This window comes from Elephantulus edwardii, unplaced genomic scaffold (assembly GCF_000299155.1).
Source record: "Elephantulus edwardii isolate Elephantulus edwardi_28Jun2011 unplaced genomic scaffold, EleEdw1.0 scaffold00012, whole genome shotgun sequence".
NCBI lineage: Eukaryota > Metazoa > Chordata > Mammalia > Macroscelidea > Macroscelididae > Elephantulus > Elephantulus edwardii.
The window spans coordinates 14,785,783-14,805,938 of record NW_006399762.1 but is presented as its reverse complement, the minus strand read 5'-3'; the positions used below and the strand labels follow the sequence as shown (position 1 = coordinate 14,805,938).

At 36.0% G+C, this 20,156-nt stretch overlaps 1 protein-coding gene across 1 annotated transcript in view; it reads right to left on the bottom strand.

Moving 5' to 3' along the window:
* Nucleotides 1-20,156, bottom strand: part of NDST4 (N-deacetylase/N-sulfotransferase (heparan glucosaminyl) 4) — a 697,622-nt gene that overhangs the window by 368,703 nt on the left and 308,763 nt on the right. Inside the window, exons 3-4 of the mRNA XM_006881069.1 lie at nucleotides 15,931-16,018; nucleotides 4,044-4,198 (exon numbers count right to left, since the gene is read on the bottom strand). Coding sequence (XP_006881131.1) covers nucleotides 4,044-4,198; nucleotides 15,931-16,018 — 243 coding nt within the window. The remainder of the gene's footprint in view (nucleotides 1-4,043; nucleotides 4,199-15,930; nucleotides 16,019-20,156) is intronic.

Genomic DNA, 20,156 nt, shown 5'->3' with positions numbered 1-20,156 from the left:
TGTGTCAGAGTCAATGAGACTGGCTCACGATAGGGCAGGCTTCAGAGCTGTACATAGGGTTACTATGAGTTGCAGGAGACTTGATGGCACATAACAACATTGTTATTATTGTTTACTATCCCATCAGAACTGATCCATAGCTGATACTCTAGTGAGTTTTCAGAAGTAGTAAATCTTGCTGGAGTAGATTGCCTATCTTACATTCATGAAGCATCTTGTGGATTCCAACCACATGCCTTTGGGATTGCAGTGAAGCTTTCAAAGGCTAAAAATTCAAGAGATATTACACATCTTTTTTTCACTTGTGATCCAAACTACTGGAGAAGCTTAGACTTTGGGTTAACAGCAAAGCTACCTCTATACTGAATCACCTTGATATAGGTCTCTAATCTGCTTCTGAAAGCTCTGGAAAGCTTGTGAAGCAGTTATACTCTACACACATAAAAGCAATTTGTAAGTATTTACTGTGTTCTTACATTGCTCCAAACAGTTTGTATGCTTTCTCAGAGTAATTCTGGGGAAGAGCTGATAGAATTTCCTTCATTTTAACAGGTAAGGAACTGAGAAAAATAAAAGTTATGTAATGTATTCAGGAACAAGCATCCCATGATGGAAGGTTAGAGTTCAAAGGTAGGCAATTTAGTTTACAAGTATATGCCCCAACTGTTTTATTATTCTGCCTGCACTTACCGCCTACCTTCCTGTGTACTGATATTAGGATAAAAGTCTAAGATCTGACAAATATGGGGAATTATAACTAGAAAGAAGAGTAAACCATTCACATAATTAGGCTTAAGTCCAAGGAAACAAGTTGTGGCATCATCCATAGGAAGGTGTCCTCTATCTAAAGTCTGCACCTCTCTTCAAATTCACCAGCATCTCTAAAGCGGAAAAGATGAATAGTTTCCCATGCAACCAATTACCTAAAAAAAACCTGCAGAAGGGTCAATCATGAGATAATTGTGATTCTAAATTAGAATTTCTGTGCTCTAGTGGCCAGACGAGGATAAAATTTTACCATTAACCCTATTGCAGGATGTTTGAATCCACCAGATGCTCCATGAGGAAAATATAAGCAATCTTTCCCCCAGCAATTTTCAGTCTCTGAGAACCTGCTATTGGAAAGTAACTAGAAGTCAATAGTGACTCAATGGCAATGAATTAAGCTGTAAAATACGATATTTGATCTTAGGTTATTGTCTCTTATTGAAGCTTTTTTAAAATAAAATATGTCAGTATTCACTCAATGCAAAAGGACCACAACGATTCACTTTAAGACAGGGATTCCCAGCAGGGTCTTATGATCATCATTGAACTATTCACCTTTCATGTTGCAGTAGAAGTTCCAGACAACACAGAAGGAGAAGCATATGGTGGCAATGTTTCTATAAAACTTTATGGACATTTACATTTGAACCGATTTTCACTTCATAACACAAATGTTATCCTTTCTTTCTTAGTCAAGTATGTTGTTAAGTTTTAAATACTATGGAGTAACCAATGCATAGCTAATCCTCCAGTAGCTTTTCAGAATCAGTAAATCACACAGAAGAAGATACCTCATATTTCTCCCAGAGAGCAGCTAGTAAATTTGAAACACCTGCCTTTGGGTTTCTATTCAAGCATGTAAGAATATAAACCTTTTTATTATCTCATATTCATTACTTAGTTAGAAAGAACTCATACTTGATCCTCCATTGGTCTGAGAGCCTGGAAATTGCACAGGAGAAATTTGTACATCTTTTCCTCACAGAATTGCTGGTGGATTTGAACTAAATAGACTAGGAAGAAGGATTGGCTATCCACTTCCAAAATAACAGGCCTTCAAAAATCTTATGTGCAACAGAGCACATTTAGAGTAGACTAGCAGATATGGCATCTGAGGCTAAGTTCTCAAATTTGAAAACACAAAGGAGAAGGAAGAGTTGTAAGCATACAGTAATGATTGGAATGTGGAGCGTGAGAAGCATGAATTTAGGAAAACTGGACTTTTAAAAGAAAGAAATAGAATGCATAAACATTGACATATTAGGTATCGGCAAAATGAGATAGATTGGCCCAGGAAATTTTGAATCAGACAATCGTATGATCTACTACGGCAGTGATGAAAAGGTGAAGTAAAACAGGGTCACTTTTATAGTTAAAAGGTCATTGCTAGATCCATCTTGAAATACAATGTCATGAGCAACCGTATCTATACCCATACAAGAAGTCCAGTGAATATTATTATCACTCAAAAGATGCATCAACAACCAGAGCCAAAGAGGGAGAAATAGATGAACTCCACTAGCTTCTGTAGTGAGAAATGAGTGATTGAATTGAGTTGGTAGCACAAATCCCTCTATACTAGGCCATCAAATCTAGTCTTTCTCTGCTCACAGGCCATAGGAACACAGATAGTGGGCATTATTTGACATAAGGCTGTAGCTTGACAACCATAGATTGCCCCAGCAGAAGCAGCAGCATCTGGGAACCATACTACAAATGCAAATTATCAGGTATCTTTTTTCATTATATTAGGCATTTTTTGCATATCAATTACGTGAGAAATTGTGGTTCTGGAGCCCAGTAATCTAAGTGTAAAAAGTCTTCACATATGCTGAAGTTTGAGAAACACTGGTTTGCTTGAATGTTTCCATTGATCATCCATTTAAAAATATACTTACTTTTCAAAAAAAGTTTTCTGAGAAGTTAACTATGCTTCATAATTAACAATTTAGTAGCAATAATACTAGGTTTGTTGTGAGTATTTTTTTTCTTCTTGTATTGGTATAAGAATACTCCTCCCATAAAAAAGAAGAATGCACAGTTTTCAATGGCCTACCCATGCAATTTACTGCCCCTGAAAACACACTGTGGGGTGAGCTATAAATCAGTTCCAACCTAATGGCACAAAGAAACAACAATCTTAAAAATAAATGTCATTATTTTTTATTACAATGAATTGAATGTTTATAGATCATATTGGCTTTTGATAGAATTCTTCATATTTTATTTATAATCCAATTAAAACAAGCTTGGACACAGGAGTGGCATCCACTTCTGTAATAGCTTGCCTTGGAAACTCTATGAACTTGGAGAAATGATTAAAGTTATACAAGTGTTCAGATCTTTTGTTCCTAGAGTCGCTATGAATTGTCTACAATTCAACAGCACTTAACAACAACAACAATGTAAAGTAATTACAATATTTGATCTACTCTTCATTGTACATTCCTTTTATTTTCTATTTATAAATCTTACTAATTTTCAATAAAATAAAAAATATTTTAAAACACAACCTAGCACACAGATACACACATAGTTGAAGTTTCAGCAATCACTCACTCATTGTCGTTAAGGAAAACTGACTCACAGCTCACCCTGCACTGGGATTCATAGGCTGCAAAAAGCATAGAAGGAGAGTGCCCATTTTTCTACCTTGCAGTGACTCATGAATTAAAACTGTCAGAGAGATGTGGCCTTTGGGTTAGTAGCACTACTCACTACAGGCTGAGCCACTTTGTACCTTTAACGCATGAAACATGGACTTATATTTTCTATTTCGTTCATAGGGCAGCTATCAGTCGTCTACGACTTGACAGCACCTAACAGCAATAAAAAAGACAACATAACTACATTGGCTTGTGGACAGAAAGTTATGCTCAGGTCTGGTTCTGTCAAACATTCTTTGAAGTGGTATAGCACTGGTCTGTGCATTGCTGTACAGAGGTAACTTGTGGTGCTGTGATGCTAACACTGTGATACTGATGTGTCAAATGTGATAATGGTTACCCATGGTGGACAGTGTTTGTTGGAGCTTCCAGATTAAAACAAGCTTGGAAGCAGGAGTGCAATCCACTTCCGAAATGGCTTGCCTCCGAAACTCTGTGAACAGTGCTCAAGCCTTATGTTCATAGGGTCACTATGAGTCATCTACGACTCGACGGCACCCAACAACAACAACATTCTTGGTTACAACCTAATCAATTAATTTTATGTTAAACTGTTGAATCACAATTAATAATTTTAAAACTTCTGCAACAATAACAAAAATTACTTACCAGTGCAAATTCCTTGTTGAGAATCATCTGCTCCACTAAGGATGACTCATTGTGGAAGAGGTGGGGCTGCATGTGACTCCACATGTGAGGAAACCACCAGAACTCATCCACCGACTGAAGCAGAAGGTCATCTCCTTCATCTTCCTCTTCAGTTCCTATAGCACATGAAGTAAAAAATGGCCTAAGTGAAAACTTTATAATAGCATGAAGGATATTTTTGCTTGATTTACATTATTTTTTTGTTCTGAAAACATAGATTCAATTCTGTGTTGCTTTAATTATAAGGATAAAAACAAACTTTTCGTCTAAATTACATCAGCAGCAATGGCATTTTCTCAAGCTGAGAGAATTTAAAAACAAATTTAAGCCTCAAGTTGCAATATTAAATGATGCTGTAGGTAATATATTAAATGACCTAGGAAATAGCAAAAAAAAAAGGTGTAGGAAATACACAGAGTCATTATACCAAAAAGAACTCACTGACATTGGAAAAACCTTACGAAGTATGATAAGAGCAGGAGCCAACAGTAATGAAGGAGGGTGTGGAAGCTGTATTGAAGACATTGGCAAAAAATAAAGCTCCCAGAATTGATGCGATACCAACTGACTTCGTTCAGTTAATAGATGCAACTTTGGATATGCTCACCAGTCTATGCCAGGAAATTTAGAGGAGGAGATGTCTGGCAAACTGGAAAAGGTCCATATTTGTTCCCATTCCCAAGAAAGGGGATCCAACAGAATGTGGAAATTATCAAATAATATTAATAACACGTGCAAGCAAAATACTGTTGATGATCATTGAAAATTAACTGGAACAATAGACAGGGAACTGTGAAGTTCAAGTAGGATTCAGAAAAAGCTGCTGCAACAGGGATATCAGATGGATCCTAGCTGAAAGTAAAGAATACCAGAGGAATGTCTGTTGTTGTTGTTAAGTGCCATTGTGTCGTAGACAACTCATAGTGACTCTATAAACAAAAGATCTGAACACTTGTATAATTTTCATTGTTTCTCCAAGTTCTTAGAGTTTCCAGAGGCAAGCTATTTTAGAAGTGGATGCCACTCCTGCTTCCAAGCTTGTTTTAATCAGGGAGCTCTACCAAATATTGTCCACCATTGGTAACCACTATAATTTTTAGCACATCAGTGTCACAGTGTTTAGCATCACAGCCACGATGAGTTACTTCGGCAGAGCAAATGGACAGACCAGTGCTATATCACTTAGAAGAATGTTTGACCAAAAACAATTAAAACCAGGCCTGCAGGTCACAGATTAAAATCGCCCACCTTTGCCTTGGTAGCATAACTTTCTATTCACTAGGTGAACAGAGGTCTCTCTATGTTGTTGTTAAGTGCTATCGAGGGGAACATCTCTGTGTGCTTTATTGGCTAAACGAAGGCATTTGATTCTATGGATGATAACAAGTTATGGCTAACAATGAGAACAATGAAAATTCCAGAGCACTTAATTGTGTTCATGCCAAACCTGTGCCTAGATCAAGAAGCTGTGGTACAAACAGTAGAAGGGAACAAGTAATGGTTTAAAATTAGGAAGGGTGTGTGTCAGGGCTGTATTTTCTCTCCATATATACCCAATCTGTATGCTGGGTAAATTATTTGAGAAGCTGGACTCTATGAAGAAGAATGTGGCATCAAGATCAGAGAAACACTCATTGATAACCTGTCTTATGAAGATGATACAGCCTTGCTTGCTGAAAGTGAGTAGGATTTGAAGCACTTGGTACAGATCAAAGAATATAGTCTTCAATATGGATTGCATCTAAACATCAGGAAAACAAAAATTCTTACCTCTGGACCTATAGACAACATCATGATAGATGGAGAAAAGATTGAAAATGTCAACAACTTCATCTTACTTGCATTCACAATGAACACCCTTGGTATTGTAGTGAGGAAATCAGGAGTCTGGGAAAATCTGCAGTTAGGGACTTCTCTAAATCATTGAAGAGTAATGATGTCAGTTTGAGGACCAAAGTCCATCTGATTCAGGCCATGGTCTTTCTGATCACTTGCTGGACTCCATCTGAGTGCTGGACAATAATAATGATGATAGAAGAAGAATAATAAAAGAAGAAGAAGAAATGTCTTTGAGTTGTAGTGGAGTAGAAGAATATGGAATGTACCGTGGATTGCCAAAGAGTGTTCTTTGGAAGTAAAGATGATGTAACTTTGTCTCACATACTTCTGGCATGTTGTGATTAGGGGCTATTCCTTGGAGACAGGTATGATGCTCAGAAAGGTAGAGGGTGAGCAAAAGAAAGAAAGATGCTCAACCAGGTATCCTGACATAGCGACTGCCACAATGAGCTGCAGTGTTTCAGGAAGTATGAAATGGCATAGATATGACAAGGTTAAGATCTATTGTTCATAGGGTCACTGTGGGTTGTACTTGACTTGGTGGCACCTCATGACAAGCACAATGGCATTGGGGTGTGTGGTCAGGTGGGCAGGAAGGGATCAGCTTCAGGTTCAGAGAATTATATTACTAAGAACTCGGGAGTATTGAATAACTAGAATTGTGCATATTTGTAACTGTGTGAGGATAATGAAAAATACCTTTTTTTAGATGGTTTATTATTTAAAGATTATAAACAATTTCTTTTTTGCTCTCAAAGGTGAAATACAATTAGATAGAACTACGGTTTTTCCCTCAAAATTTCCTACATAGAAGTTTAAAGTTAAGCTTGAATTTGTAATTTAACTGATGATGTTTGTCTGTAGTTTTCCTCTTATAAAAATACATACTAGTTGAAGCAATACATAAAGCCTAGATAAGTGAAATACAGACTGTTAATAAAATGAAAGGAAGAAGCTATGATGATGTAGTTAAGGGAAAAAATTGCACTGCTAACCCAAAGGAAGAGATTTTCTGGTGGTACAAATCCTTTAGTGGCTGGATCCCCAGGAGATAAATGGGCCATCGCCTATCAAAAAGGCCACTGGAGGGTCAGCTGTACATAAGTTCTGACTCACTGACAATGAGAAAAGGAGACAGCTATTTACAGCTTTTTATTTTAAATCTTTTCCATTATTTTAAAAATTTGAACTCTCAGATTATATATGCAAGTACATTTGTGTTAATTAACAACTCAATATATAAGAATATTTGTGCTATATACATATACATACACACACACAAATATAAATATGTATACATACATAAATTCTGTTGAGTTCCTAGGTCTGCCTGTTTACTTATTTAGTTGTGGGGTTTTTTTCTTTGTTTTTTTGTTTGTTTTGTTTTGTTTTATGGCATTGATCTTGGGTGAGTTTACTTCCTTGAGCTTTTTGGATCTTGAATTAGAAATCATGAGTCTTCTTGAAGAATCGTGAGATAAAGGCACCTAAAATTGTAACTTATCAGTAGTTAAGTCCTTAACAAAAATTAGAATCTTCTGTTCTTAAAAGTAATATTGACCAATATTCATAGCAGCAATATTCACCATCACAAGAACATGGAAACAGCCCAGATGTCCAAACACAATCAAATGGATTGAGAAATTATGGTATATTTACACAATGGAATACTGCACAGCATGGAGGAGCAATGATTTTGTAAATCATTACCTAACTTGGGAGGGGCTGGAGGGCATTATGCTGAGTGAACTAACTAAGTCCCACAAGGAGAAATACTATATAAAAGCATTATTGCAAAATGAGCATAAAGATTCAAGGAGGGGGCGGGGTGAGGGCAGAAGCAGAGGGATGAGGATGTGTGGAGAAGGGGGGTGATTAATTGTGGAGTTATACAATTTGATGGGTGGGGAAGTGAGGAAAATGGGAAGGATCTGGTGTGAAAAACAATGTATTTGAATTTTGTAAATAATCAAGTATTTAAAAAAATGTAAAAAATGTATATGAATGATTGTATGAAACACAATGTAAATGAAAGATTGTATAAAATGTACTCTGAAGGTATTATTATATGAAAATCAATAAAAATATTTTAAACAAGTAATATCTATAAATGTACACCATGATAGTTTGAATCTTTTTACACTCACTTTTAATGAAGTTGCCTGCCTAAATTAAAATACTCTAAAGTACAGGACTGGATTTCATTGACAAGCACTGCAGCATGCCACAGCTGAACAGTGTAAGTAAATGAATGACTTCTTTTCAATTAATACATTCAACTTTGGAGGAAGCACGCATTGTCTAAAATGTTTGCCAACTTTTGCATACATTTCTTTATATAAATTTTCACTGGGATATAATCCAACCCCTCAAAAGACGTAGGAATAACCAAGTTTTAATTAGCGTCTGCCATCATGAGCTGATAACACACAAGGAGTAAAGAAATAGAAATCTTAAAATGAATGAAGTTATGAGCAGAAAATGAAAGCAAAGAAATTCCTTCTACTGTAAGTGGTGATTCCAACACCTAACAACCCTGTAAAACAAAAGAATTTCAGAGATGATAAATCTTTAAAGTAGCAGATTGTTCCATCTCTCTTCCATGAAGCAACTGATGGGTTTGAACCACCAATTCTTTGGCTGGCAGCTGAGTGCTTGGACCACTGTACCCAGGCTGTTAAGGGTACCTTACGTTTTCTCTCACTTTGGCTAATTCTGTCAGTACTCCCATGGCCTGAATCAGACATGCCTGAGTCCTCAACTCGACATCATAACTCTCAATAATTGGAGAAGTCCCTGACTCCAGACTTTTCCAGTACAATATATCTCCTGATTTTTGACTGCTAGTACCAAGCGTGGACGTAAGATGAAGTTGTTGACAGCTTCAATCTTTTCTGCATCTATTTTGATGTTTGGAAGCAGGAATGGCATCCACTCCCTAAACAACATGCCTCCAGAAACTCTAGGAACTTTGATAAATGTCGATAGTTATAGAAAGGCTTTAGGCCTTTTTTTCATAGGGTCACTATGAGTTGTGCTCGACTAGAAGGCAAGCAACAACATTATGATGTTACTTATAGGTCCAGTGGTACTTATTAACTATGCAAAGGAATTTGTGTAGAGCATAACAAGTTATGGATAATATTGAGAACAATGGGAATCCCAGAGCACTTAATTTTGTTCATTTTCAGATACATAGACTAAGAGTCTGTTCAGAAGAAAGTGCACAAGGTGTGTAATCTCTTTCCATACCTACTCTATCTGTAAGCTTTGCAAATGAATAGGTTAACACCTACTTTTTCACATTATGGATTACTTTGTGGTCATTCTTCCTCTTATTTTCTATGAATCCTATCAAACACAAAATGGCATGAACCAAGCTTATGAAGCTTGTAACACAGAAAATAGCTTAATGAAAATTAGGTAAAAATCATGACAGTATTTCAATGTTTGCAAATCCAGAAAGTGCATTTTTTTTCAGTGAGTATGACATGGTAGACAATAGAGTAACTGATTTTAATATAGTCTATTAAATAAACAAAAAAAACTTACGAAGTTTTTAAGAAGTTATGAAAACCTTATGAATTAATGAAAATAACCCGTTAATGACTTCATCATATTTAGATCTACATTAAATGTCTTTTGAACCAGCAGTCAGGAGATTAGGAAATGTCTGTAGTCAAGCATCTTCCAAATTACTGAGGAACAATGAGAATTTTTGAGAATTAAGTTGTACTTGATTCAGACAGCAGTCTTTTTAATAATATATTATGCATCTGAGAGCTGGACAAGAATAAAAAATGACAGAAGAAAATTTGATAGTTTTGAGTTATGTTTGAGGAGAGGGCTGCCAAAAGAAAGCAGAAAAAAACAAAATACAAAAAATAACAGATATGTCTTAGAGATGATGAAGCCAGATTGCTCCTTGGAAGCAAGAATGATGAAGCTTCAACTTACATACTTTGGGAATGTTGGTAGAAGAGGCTATTAATTGAAGAAGTACATCAAGTTTGGGAAGGTGGAGGGATGGCAACGGAGAGGTAGACCCACAATCAGGTGGGCAGGTCCAGTGACTGCAACAATAAGCTCAAATGTTTCAGAGATTGTGATGTTGGTGTAGATAGCACAGGGTTTAGATCTATTGTTAATAAACTTGCTATCAGTTTTAGACAGTTTTGGAAGCAGGAGTGGCATCTACTTCCTAAACAACATGCCTCTGGAGATTCTATGAACTTTGAGAAATGATGATAGTGATAGAAAGCTTCAGGTCTTTTGTCCACAGGGTCGCTATGAGTGTGTTTGACTTGAAGAGAATCAAGAACAACAACATCAGTACTTCACTTAACAGCACCTAATAATAATAATGTTGTTTCTGTTGTTGAGTACCACTGAATTGGAACCGACCTATAGCTGACCCTCCAGTAGGTTTTCAGAGGTAGTTAATCACTGGGGAGATTTCCCATCGTTCTCCCACAGAGTAGCTGGTGGATATGAATCATGTGCCTTTGGGATTGTTTCACAGCTTCTTTCCACGAGGCCACTAGAAATCAGTAATAGTAATAGCTCCTACATAATACAGTTGTTGTTGTTGTTGTTGTTGTTGTTGTGTGCCATTGAGTGAAACTGATCCATAACTGACCCTTCAGTGGATTTTCCAAGTGAGTTAATTACATTGCCCATAATTCTCCAGCAAAGTTTCTGGTGAGTACAAACTGTGTGTCTTGGAGATTGCAAAGCAGCTTCCTCCCATTAAGCCACTAGAACTCCCTGAATATGACAATAGAACCATGTCAGCTATTAACTCTTGACAATATTAGATTCTTATAAAACTAATTTTCTATAGGAAAATATAATAATAATAATAACTTACATAGAACATAAAACATACTTAAGTTCATAAATCAAATGATTTCACATTTCTGAAGGATATTCTTATAGAGGGAAATTTGAGTAATAACAGCTGCCCATATAAACCTATTTCAGCTCACATATTTGAAAACCATTTTGTAAATCTTCAAAATCCCCCTAAAGAAATGAGTTCATATTAAAGACTATTTGACTATGAAGTCATAAAGCAGGTAACTCTTATGTTTATTGCATTGAAATGGATGAGGGCGAGAACAGTTTAAAAGCAATATATTATATGGAATTATGATTATCATAAGGGTCCAGAATGAGGGTTGCAGAGTGGAGTATACCCAGGGTGGGCGTGGGAGGGTGCGGGGGGATTGTATACCAATGAAGGAATTTTTCTTTTACTTTTCAAAGAGAAGAGCATACTGGGAGTGTGTGGGGGGTGTGGGCAGGGAGAAAAGTGCATCAATGAATGAATGGAAATCCAAAATCTCTGTAAATGTTCATTGAAATTAATAATTTTAAAAAGCAGGTAACTCTTAACAGCTGTATCTATATATTCAAGGGAAAAAAGAAAAACAACATGGAATTATTTAGTGTTCACATACAAATAGTACTGTTTGTCTTAAATAATTTTCTATTGAAAATAAAACCATTATTTGGTCTGATATATGTATGGATAAATGCCTCAATTGTATTTACTTTTCATATTCAGATCAATTAAACCTGCCACATAAGTGTAAATAATTATAAAACTTTATACAGAATTTAAAATGCACTAAAATTCATTTCAATAAAGTTTGTGGCTGTTGTATTCTTACGTGCCATCAAGCCAAGAACTCATGGCAACCTTATGAACAACGGCTCTGAACCCTGCCCTCTCCTGAGCTAATCTCACCTTCGCCATTTTATCTGACCTCACTACCACAGTCATTGTATCAATTCATTTCATCTAGGGTATTCCTCTCTTGGGCTGACTTTCTCCCCTTCCAAGCATGATGTCTTTCTCCAAAGACTGGACCCTCCTCACAGCATGCCTAAAGTATGTGGGAAAGAGTTTAAAAAAATTCTCTTGATTCAGGTAATTATTATCACTATTATTTCCATTTTATAGATGTGAAAATTGAACCATAGAGAGGTTAAGTGTTCTTTCTGTGTTCATATAGCTAGCAAAATGTCCCTAGATTTATACTGAGGTTATAGAATTCTAAGATACGGTCTTTTAACCAACACCTTATAGAACAAAATAAAAGCAAGCAAAGAAACAATAACAACAAAAATCTTAAAAGATGGAATATACACTTTATTTTAATCTTCATGTTTACTAGTTTTATATAACAAATTATTTCTTTATAAAATATAATATGGTGAAAGCCAATAATAATGAAATTTGCAAATAATATCCATGAAATAATTCTGAATTGAATCAATTAAATCTGCCCTTAATTACATCAATAAAGTATTGACTGTCAGCAGAAATCATGTACCCTAAAAATAAAATTAGTAGCCCTGGTGTACAAGTTGCCGTACAGCGGTAACTTGTGGTTGCTGTGAGGCCGAACACTGTGACACTGAAGTGTCAAACGCATTAATGGTTGGCTACCCAATGCGGAAAGAGAGTGGGGTGGAGCTCCCCAATTAAAACAAGCTTGGAAGGAGGAGTGGCATCCACTTAGTTTGCCTCCAGAAACCCTATGAACCTGGAGAGAGGATGAGAGGCACCCAAGCGTCTAGGACTCTCCTTCATAGGGTCACTATGAGTTGCCTGTGACTTGACGGCACTTATCAACAATAACAAAACAACTACCTTTCTGAGTGGTGGAGCTGAAGAAGAGTATTGAACATACCATGGACAGCCAGGAGAACAAATAAGTCTTTCTTGGAATAGGTGAAACTACGTTTCTCCTTGGAGGCAAGGATTTTGAAGCTCAGTCTCACATACTTGAGGCATGTGGCCAGGAAGGATCAGTCCTTGGAGAAGAAAGAACATCATGTTTGGAAGGGTGGGCAGTGCAGGAAAGGACATTCCCGGACGAGATGGATTGACAAGGGAACTGGGGCTGTGGGATTAGGTGTTCCAGAGTCAGTGAGACTGTCTCAGGATAGGGCGGGTTTCAGAGCTAGCATACAGAGGGTTGTTATGAGTCACGGGTGACTCATTGGCACATAATACAACCCATAGAAGGCATTTTAGTGTTGGAATGTATTTTTTAATTTTGCTTTCATTGTAGAAATTTAATCAGACTTTAAATATATTGTTGTTGTTGTTGATTGCCTTCCATTTGAGCATGACTCACAGCCACCCTATGAACAAAAGGCCTGACGCCTCTCTACAACTATCAACATTTGTCAAAGTTCATAGAGTTTTCGGAGGCATGTTGTTTAGGAAGTGGATGCATGCTTTCAATTAAATACTTTACGACTATATATTTCACTCCGTGTGTGTGTGTGTGAGTGTGTGTGTGTGTATGTTAAATATGCATGCAGTGTCATCTTTCTCTTTGGCACATGCAGGTGGCTGGCATTAAGGAGGGAAGCTGAGTGATGTGCCACTCCTCTCCTCTCCTGCTTCTTATGTGAGATTGTTTATTAACATGTGAAGGACAGAGAAGTTGAACAGGATAGAATGCAGGAGAAATACAAATAAGCGAAGCAGTCTGAGAAATGGAGAATCAATCATTATTACACTGGGCATATGTGATTAAATGTCTTCAAAACAATGAGACTCATCAATCAATACTCTCTGCACTGGGAAATCAGATCATCCTGGGAGAGAACTGTGACAGTCATTGAGACAAGGCCATCTCCTCATGATTACACATCACAGGCAGATGGTACACTTAAAGAAAGTATTTCTCCATATACCAACTCTTTGTCTATACATTTACAGTCCCATATATGAGGGCAGCTAGACAGGGCCAAGGCATAATCATGTGATAGAAGATATCACTGAAGATTATCTCTAGTATGGAAGAAACCTTCATCTCTCTGAGTGAATTAATAGCACTGAACGTAACACGATTGCACACTTGAAGCACCTTATGGATCCATTACAATGATTCCATATTCAAGAAGGAAGCAAATCTACTAAATTACTGTTTTCATTTATCTGGAGAAAATGAAACTTTCAAGATTTACAAGTTCATAAAAAAGCATAATCTCTGAACAGCAATATCACTACAATGTAATAGGACCAAATGTTTCTTTCATTATCCTTGTGGGTTAATTCCGACCTAAAGAGTCAGTAAGGTTCATTTAAGAGATAGAATTAAATTATGTCTGTTATTTTTCTGCTATCTTTCTTCAACAAATATCCCTGTGATATTAAAATGTGTTCATTTCCTAGTGGATGGTACTGTGTACATGCTCAGGATTATAAAGAAGAAAAGGGAGGTGTTATAACCTGCTATCAGAATTTATTCAGCACATGTCTGGCAGGTTTAATACATCTGAATATGAAAAGTAAATAAAATTGAGGCAGTTACCAAGATATATTCCAGCTCAAAGAATAGGTTTACTTACAACAGATAGTTATTTAAAACAAAGTAGTATTATTTGTATGTGGACCTTAAATAATTCCATATTTTTTCCCTTGCATGAAGATACAGCCTCCAGAGCTAGCTGCTTTAGAACTTTATAATCAGATCTTACATCTGACCTCATTTCTTTAGAGGCCTTTTGAATAAGATTTACAAAACCATGTCTGCTTTCAAAACTGTGAGCTGGAATTTGTGTGAGCAGCCATTACAACCCAAATCTTCTTAAAATATTTTTTAAAATGATGCTATAATTTGATTTATGTACTGGTCTAAATACTAATTTTCCTTCGTTTACTTTAAGCAGATTTACATGTTTCAAAGCAGGAAATAAAAACATTAAGGGTAGAAGCAGTAAGACACTGCCGAATCAATATTCTAATAAACCATGCTGAGCTTTTACATTAAAAAACCTCTTTGGGTAAACAAGCTGCATGTATGATAATTAAAGACTGCTATTGTATTGGATATTTGTAATGAGTCAATAAACTGCATATGTGCATAGAGAAAACTATGAAATGTTTCCTCTAAGATGCTATGAGGAAAACAGTGCAGACTCCTAAAACATTAAGTGCCAGAACAGATGATGTACAAATGGGAGCAGATTGCAAGTATCCCTTATTGTAGGTCCCAACACACCAGTCTGCTATTTTAGTCATCAACTTAAGACAGTTACTTTTACACACATAGTTTTAATCTATACTGATTCCAGGTTACACAATGCTAATATTCAGATAGCAGAAATGTAAATATCCTGCAGTGGAGGTGGGAACAACTCAGAAATCCCACTACTGTTGAGGTGTACAGAAATACGAGGATTCTCCATGAGGTTTTGTCTGAGGCTGTAAATCTTTGTAGGATGAGATTTTCTGCCTTTCTTCCTCAGACCAGCGAGTGTCTGTGAAATGCTCACCTTTCTGTTAGCTATGCAACATATAACATGCCACCAGAGCTCCCTGAAGATGGGAAAGAGGTGAGAAATATCACACCATAAGAACAGTGAGTCAATACCAATCTCATTTAGAGAATTTTTGAGAGATATACCCTCAGAAAAATGCAAATGTAGAGTTACGTGGAAGGACATACAAACATGACTGTAATTATCATTATGCATATTGAACCAAATGAACAATGATATTTTTTGGGAAAAATCCTTCCAAAAAAAAAGTTAGGAATTTGAGATGACCCTTAGGGTATGATAAATTCTTTAAGGCTGTTGAATTCTCAGTTAACCAGATGTTTACCAAAGGAAAACAATATGCACAATAATATCTATCACTTCAACTCCTCTGACAACTTTACCATGCTTCCAATTCTTATTACTATTTATAATGTCTATATTTATCACTTAAACAATAATAAGAGACACGCTGCCATATTTAAATGATACAATTCTTTTACTGAGTTGGAAAAAGTTAATTCTCTCTTCTTTGCCCATGATTCAAACAGTATTTGTTAAAGTAAAAAAATTCATTGGTTATGGATTTGGTCATTCAAATATTGTGACCAGGTCTCTCCCATAATCAGTCTGGACATTCTATATCTCCTACTTATGCAATATTTAGAATCATATATCCTATTTATGTGTAGCTTCCTGAGAATGCAAAGGTCCTTCTTACCTGTGTGGTAAAACTTCCCTGAAAATCCAAGGTTGAAGGTAAAATTTGCAACCTGAGTGCGCAGTAAATTTTGAGTCTCTAGTAATGCCTGAAATAAATAAGAAATTAACATGATTTTAGAAAAAGAAATATGAAGATGTGGACTGTCTCTTTTCAAATGCTGTGCAAGGATGAAACAATAATAGAGACAATTTTTTTGGTGATTGAGAAGTACTGTTATGTGTTATTTATAATTCAGCTATTATTATTACTATTATCACTACTGTTATTATTTCGTTAAAGATTATCACATTGTTAAACGATTAATCTACAATATTATGAAATATTTTATACTTTTCAAGAGATAGTTCTTCAATTACATGATAGTGAAATGACTTTTTTCATCTCTTACATTTCTTGGATTTAAGATTATCATACTATACCATTCTTAAAAAAATTTTTTTATAGAGATTGTGGCCTGCAGACAAATCCTGTAGTTGTTATAAAGACTAAGCACAGGATTCTTTTTTGAATTGCAATTTAGTATTTTACTAAACTAGATTATTTCCTCATACATATTTAATACATCATTAATGAGTTGAAAATTTGTGCTATTACTGTACAAACTAAGAACATTATGTATTTATTAGAAAAGTGTTTAAAATCTGGAGTTTGAGACAGTAAAGCTCTGTCAAGAAACATTTTATTATCAACTTTAAAAACCCCTATTCTCCAAAGATGACAAATATTATCTTAATTTCTTATAGTAGGATTCTCCTAAATAGATTAATTTTTTGTTTATAGTTAAGTTAAAGATCACTGAAATTAACTGTAGGTTCAGAATTTATGTATGGCCATTTTTTTTCAACCTTTATTCTGATTTACAACTGCCGTTACTTGGGGTTTTGTCTATATGTGTACTATTGACTCAGAATATTTTATTTCCACTTTGTTTTGTTTAGGTAATTTTTTTAGGGAAACATATTTTGCTCTAATAGAAATGAAAGAACTAATTTCAAATTTGAGAAATTAAATGGTAATTTTGAATTACTCTTATACTTTTGAGGAGGTGAATAGAGTGTGAGAGATTTAAATTACTTCTTTTGGTATTTTGGTGACTAATTATTTGACTTCAGTTTCGGTGAACTTTTCTCACCTCTAAAATTAATTAGATCTTCTACCAATTAGCTTGAATTAGGACATAATAATATCAACAACAACAATAAAGAGCCAGATAATTAAAATATTTATAATCCGTATAATGACTGGTAATGAAAGGCAACAGGTCTACTGAGTATAAAGTTGTACAGTTTTATTTAAATATTATCGATGATATGGGCAAAGAGGGAAGAACAAAAGTTAGCCCGTTATAGGATATATAAAATGATTTTTAATTCTAAAGAGAAAAAAAAGATTGAGATATCAGTAAATGAACTAGAAAGTAAAGGTTATTGAATTAATTATGCTAATTGGTAAATGCTGTGGAATACAGCTCTAAAATAAGAAGCTCATGCATATTTTTCCAATGTGAGCTTCCTTCCTGAATTTCTAGTCTTATTCAATATTTAACATCTGAGACTCCATACCTTGAAAGTCTTTTATTCTTTTTCAATAGTCTTCTTTTATATTGTTCTTTTTACCACCCCAGCCCCTTTTATTCTCAAATTTTCTAATTCTGAGTTATGTTCAAGAGGAGTAGTTATATTTAAGCAACTATTATTTAATTCAAAAGACATTTAGTCGAAGAACTGTAATCACATGAATACAGTGTTGGGGCTAATAAGAACCTTCATGTCCAATAAGGAGAAGAGAAATATTAAAGAGATCACCACACGAATATGTAATTAAAATTTGTGATGTGTGAAGAAAACAGTCATCAAGTCTGTCTGACTCCTAGCAAAACAGATGAAGATTCACACTGGTCCATCCTCACAATCATGACTGTGAACCAGTCATTAGAGTCACTAAGTCAGTCCATTTTATTGAAAGTTTTTGCATTTTAACTGACCCTATTTGCCAAGAATTATGTAATTTTCCAAGTATTGGTGTCTTTTAACATGTCCAAAGTATATGATCAAAGTGTATTTATTCACTCCTAAGGAGCACTGTCCAACTTTTTCCAACAGAGATTTGTTTGGTCTTCTGGCAGTTGTAGTAAATTTAATATTATTTGCCAACAACATAATTCATGTGCATCGCATCTGTGATTTCCTGTATTTATTGTCCAACTTTTGTGTGTAAAGGAAGAAATGTAAAAATATTATGTTTGGTCAGGTGGACCTTGCTCTCAATGTGACATCTGTTATAGTAGAGGGAGTTTCCCAATCTAAAGATAGAACATCAAGGTGCAGCCAGAGTGCTGTTTTGAGGCAAGAATGATGAGGCTATGGTTCACGTACTTTGGACATGTTGCTAGGAAGTCCTATTTCTTGGAGAAGGACATGCTGTTGGGAAGGGTGGAGAGTCAGCAAAGGAGAGGAAAAACCTTCATCCAGGAGGATTGATACTCTGACTGTTGCAATGGACTTTTGTGTGTCAGGAAGTGTGAGTTTGGCACAGGAAAGAACAAAGTTCAGATTTTTCTTTTTTTTTCATAGTGTCACTATGAATCGTACCTAACTCGATGGCACCTAACAACAACAAAAACAATAACACTGAAGAGGGAAGTTTAAGCTGCTCTGAAAGAATTGGCAAAAAACAAGGTCCCAGGAAATGACAGCACACCAATTCACATAGTTCACAAATAGATGCTGCCTTGAATATGCACAAGAGGTTGTACAAAGAAAATTGAAGGATAGGCACCCAATCAACTGACTGGAAGAGATGCATCTTTATTTTTATCCCACCAAAAATGTGATATGACAGAGTGTGGAAATTATTAAACAGTATCATTACTATCACAAGCAAGTAAGATCTTGCTGAAGATTATCCAAAAATGACTGGAACAATATATTACCAGAGAACTACCAGAAATAGAAACTAGATTTAGAAGTGATTGTGCCATTAGAGGCATTATCACCAACATCGGATGGACCCAGGCTGAAAGCAGAGTTCCAGAGGAATGTCTATTTGTGCTTCATTAACTATGCGAAGGCATTTGGCTGTATAGATCACAACAAATGGTGTTTATGAAGAATGGTGATCTTAGAATACTTGATTGTGCTTATGTGAATCTTATGCTTGGAACAGGATGTAGAACAGAGCATGGAAACACTGCACGGTTCAAACTTAGGAAAGGAGAGAGTCGGGATGCATTCTGTCTCCATACCTTTTCAAACTATGTGCAGAACAGATTATCCAAGAGGCTTGACTTTATGAGGAGGAATGTGCCATCAGAATTGGAGGAAGACTCATCAATGTCCTACATTATGGATACAATATAATCTTGCTCATTGCAGTAGAGGAGAACTGTTGCAGTAGAAGAATTTGCTGCCAAAGATCAAAGAGTGTAGTCTTCAATATTGAATGAAGCTTAGCATCAAGAAAACAAAGATCCTCACCACAGGGCCGACTGGCAGCACCATGACAGATGGACAAGAGATTGATGCTGTTAACATATTTAGATTGCTCAGTTCCATAGTCAACACTCCTGCACCAGCAATCAGGAAATCAAACGATGAATTGCATTGAGAAGCAAGGATGTGAGTCTGGAGACTGAGATGCTCCTGAGCCAGGACATGGTCTCTGCAATTACTTGCTATATGCATCAGAGAGCTGGATAATGGTTAAGGATGACAGAAGAATTGGTGCCTTTGAGTAGTGGTGCTTGGAAAATGTGTTGAACAATACTGTGACCACCAGGAAAACAAATAGGTCTGTCTTGGAAAAGGGGAAAACAAGTTTGTCCTTGGAGGCAAGGATATTGTAGCTTTGTCTCACGTACATTGGGCACATGACCAGGAGGGACCAGTCCTTGGACAAGGATATCATGCGTGGTAGGATAGCACAGGAGAGGAAGACTCCAGAGGGGTTGGATTGATATGATAACTAGGGCAATGGGATGTGAGCTTCAGTCAGACTGGCTCAAGATAGGGCAGGTTTCAGTGCTGTGGTACATAAGACTTCTATGAGTTGCAGGCAACTCAATGGCACATAACAACAACAGTGAAATGAAAGATTGGCAAGAAGCCTCTGAATAATATGCCAGCACAGTTGGACTAACCTAGCACAGTTGCCTTTAAAAATACTATGTTGTTGCTGTTATTATGTGCCGTCGAGTCGCTTGCGACTCATAGCGACCCTATGTA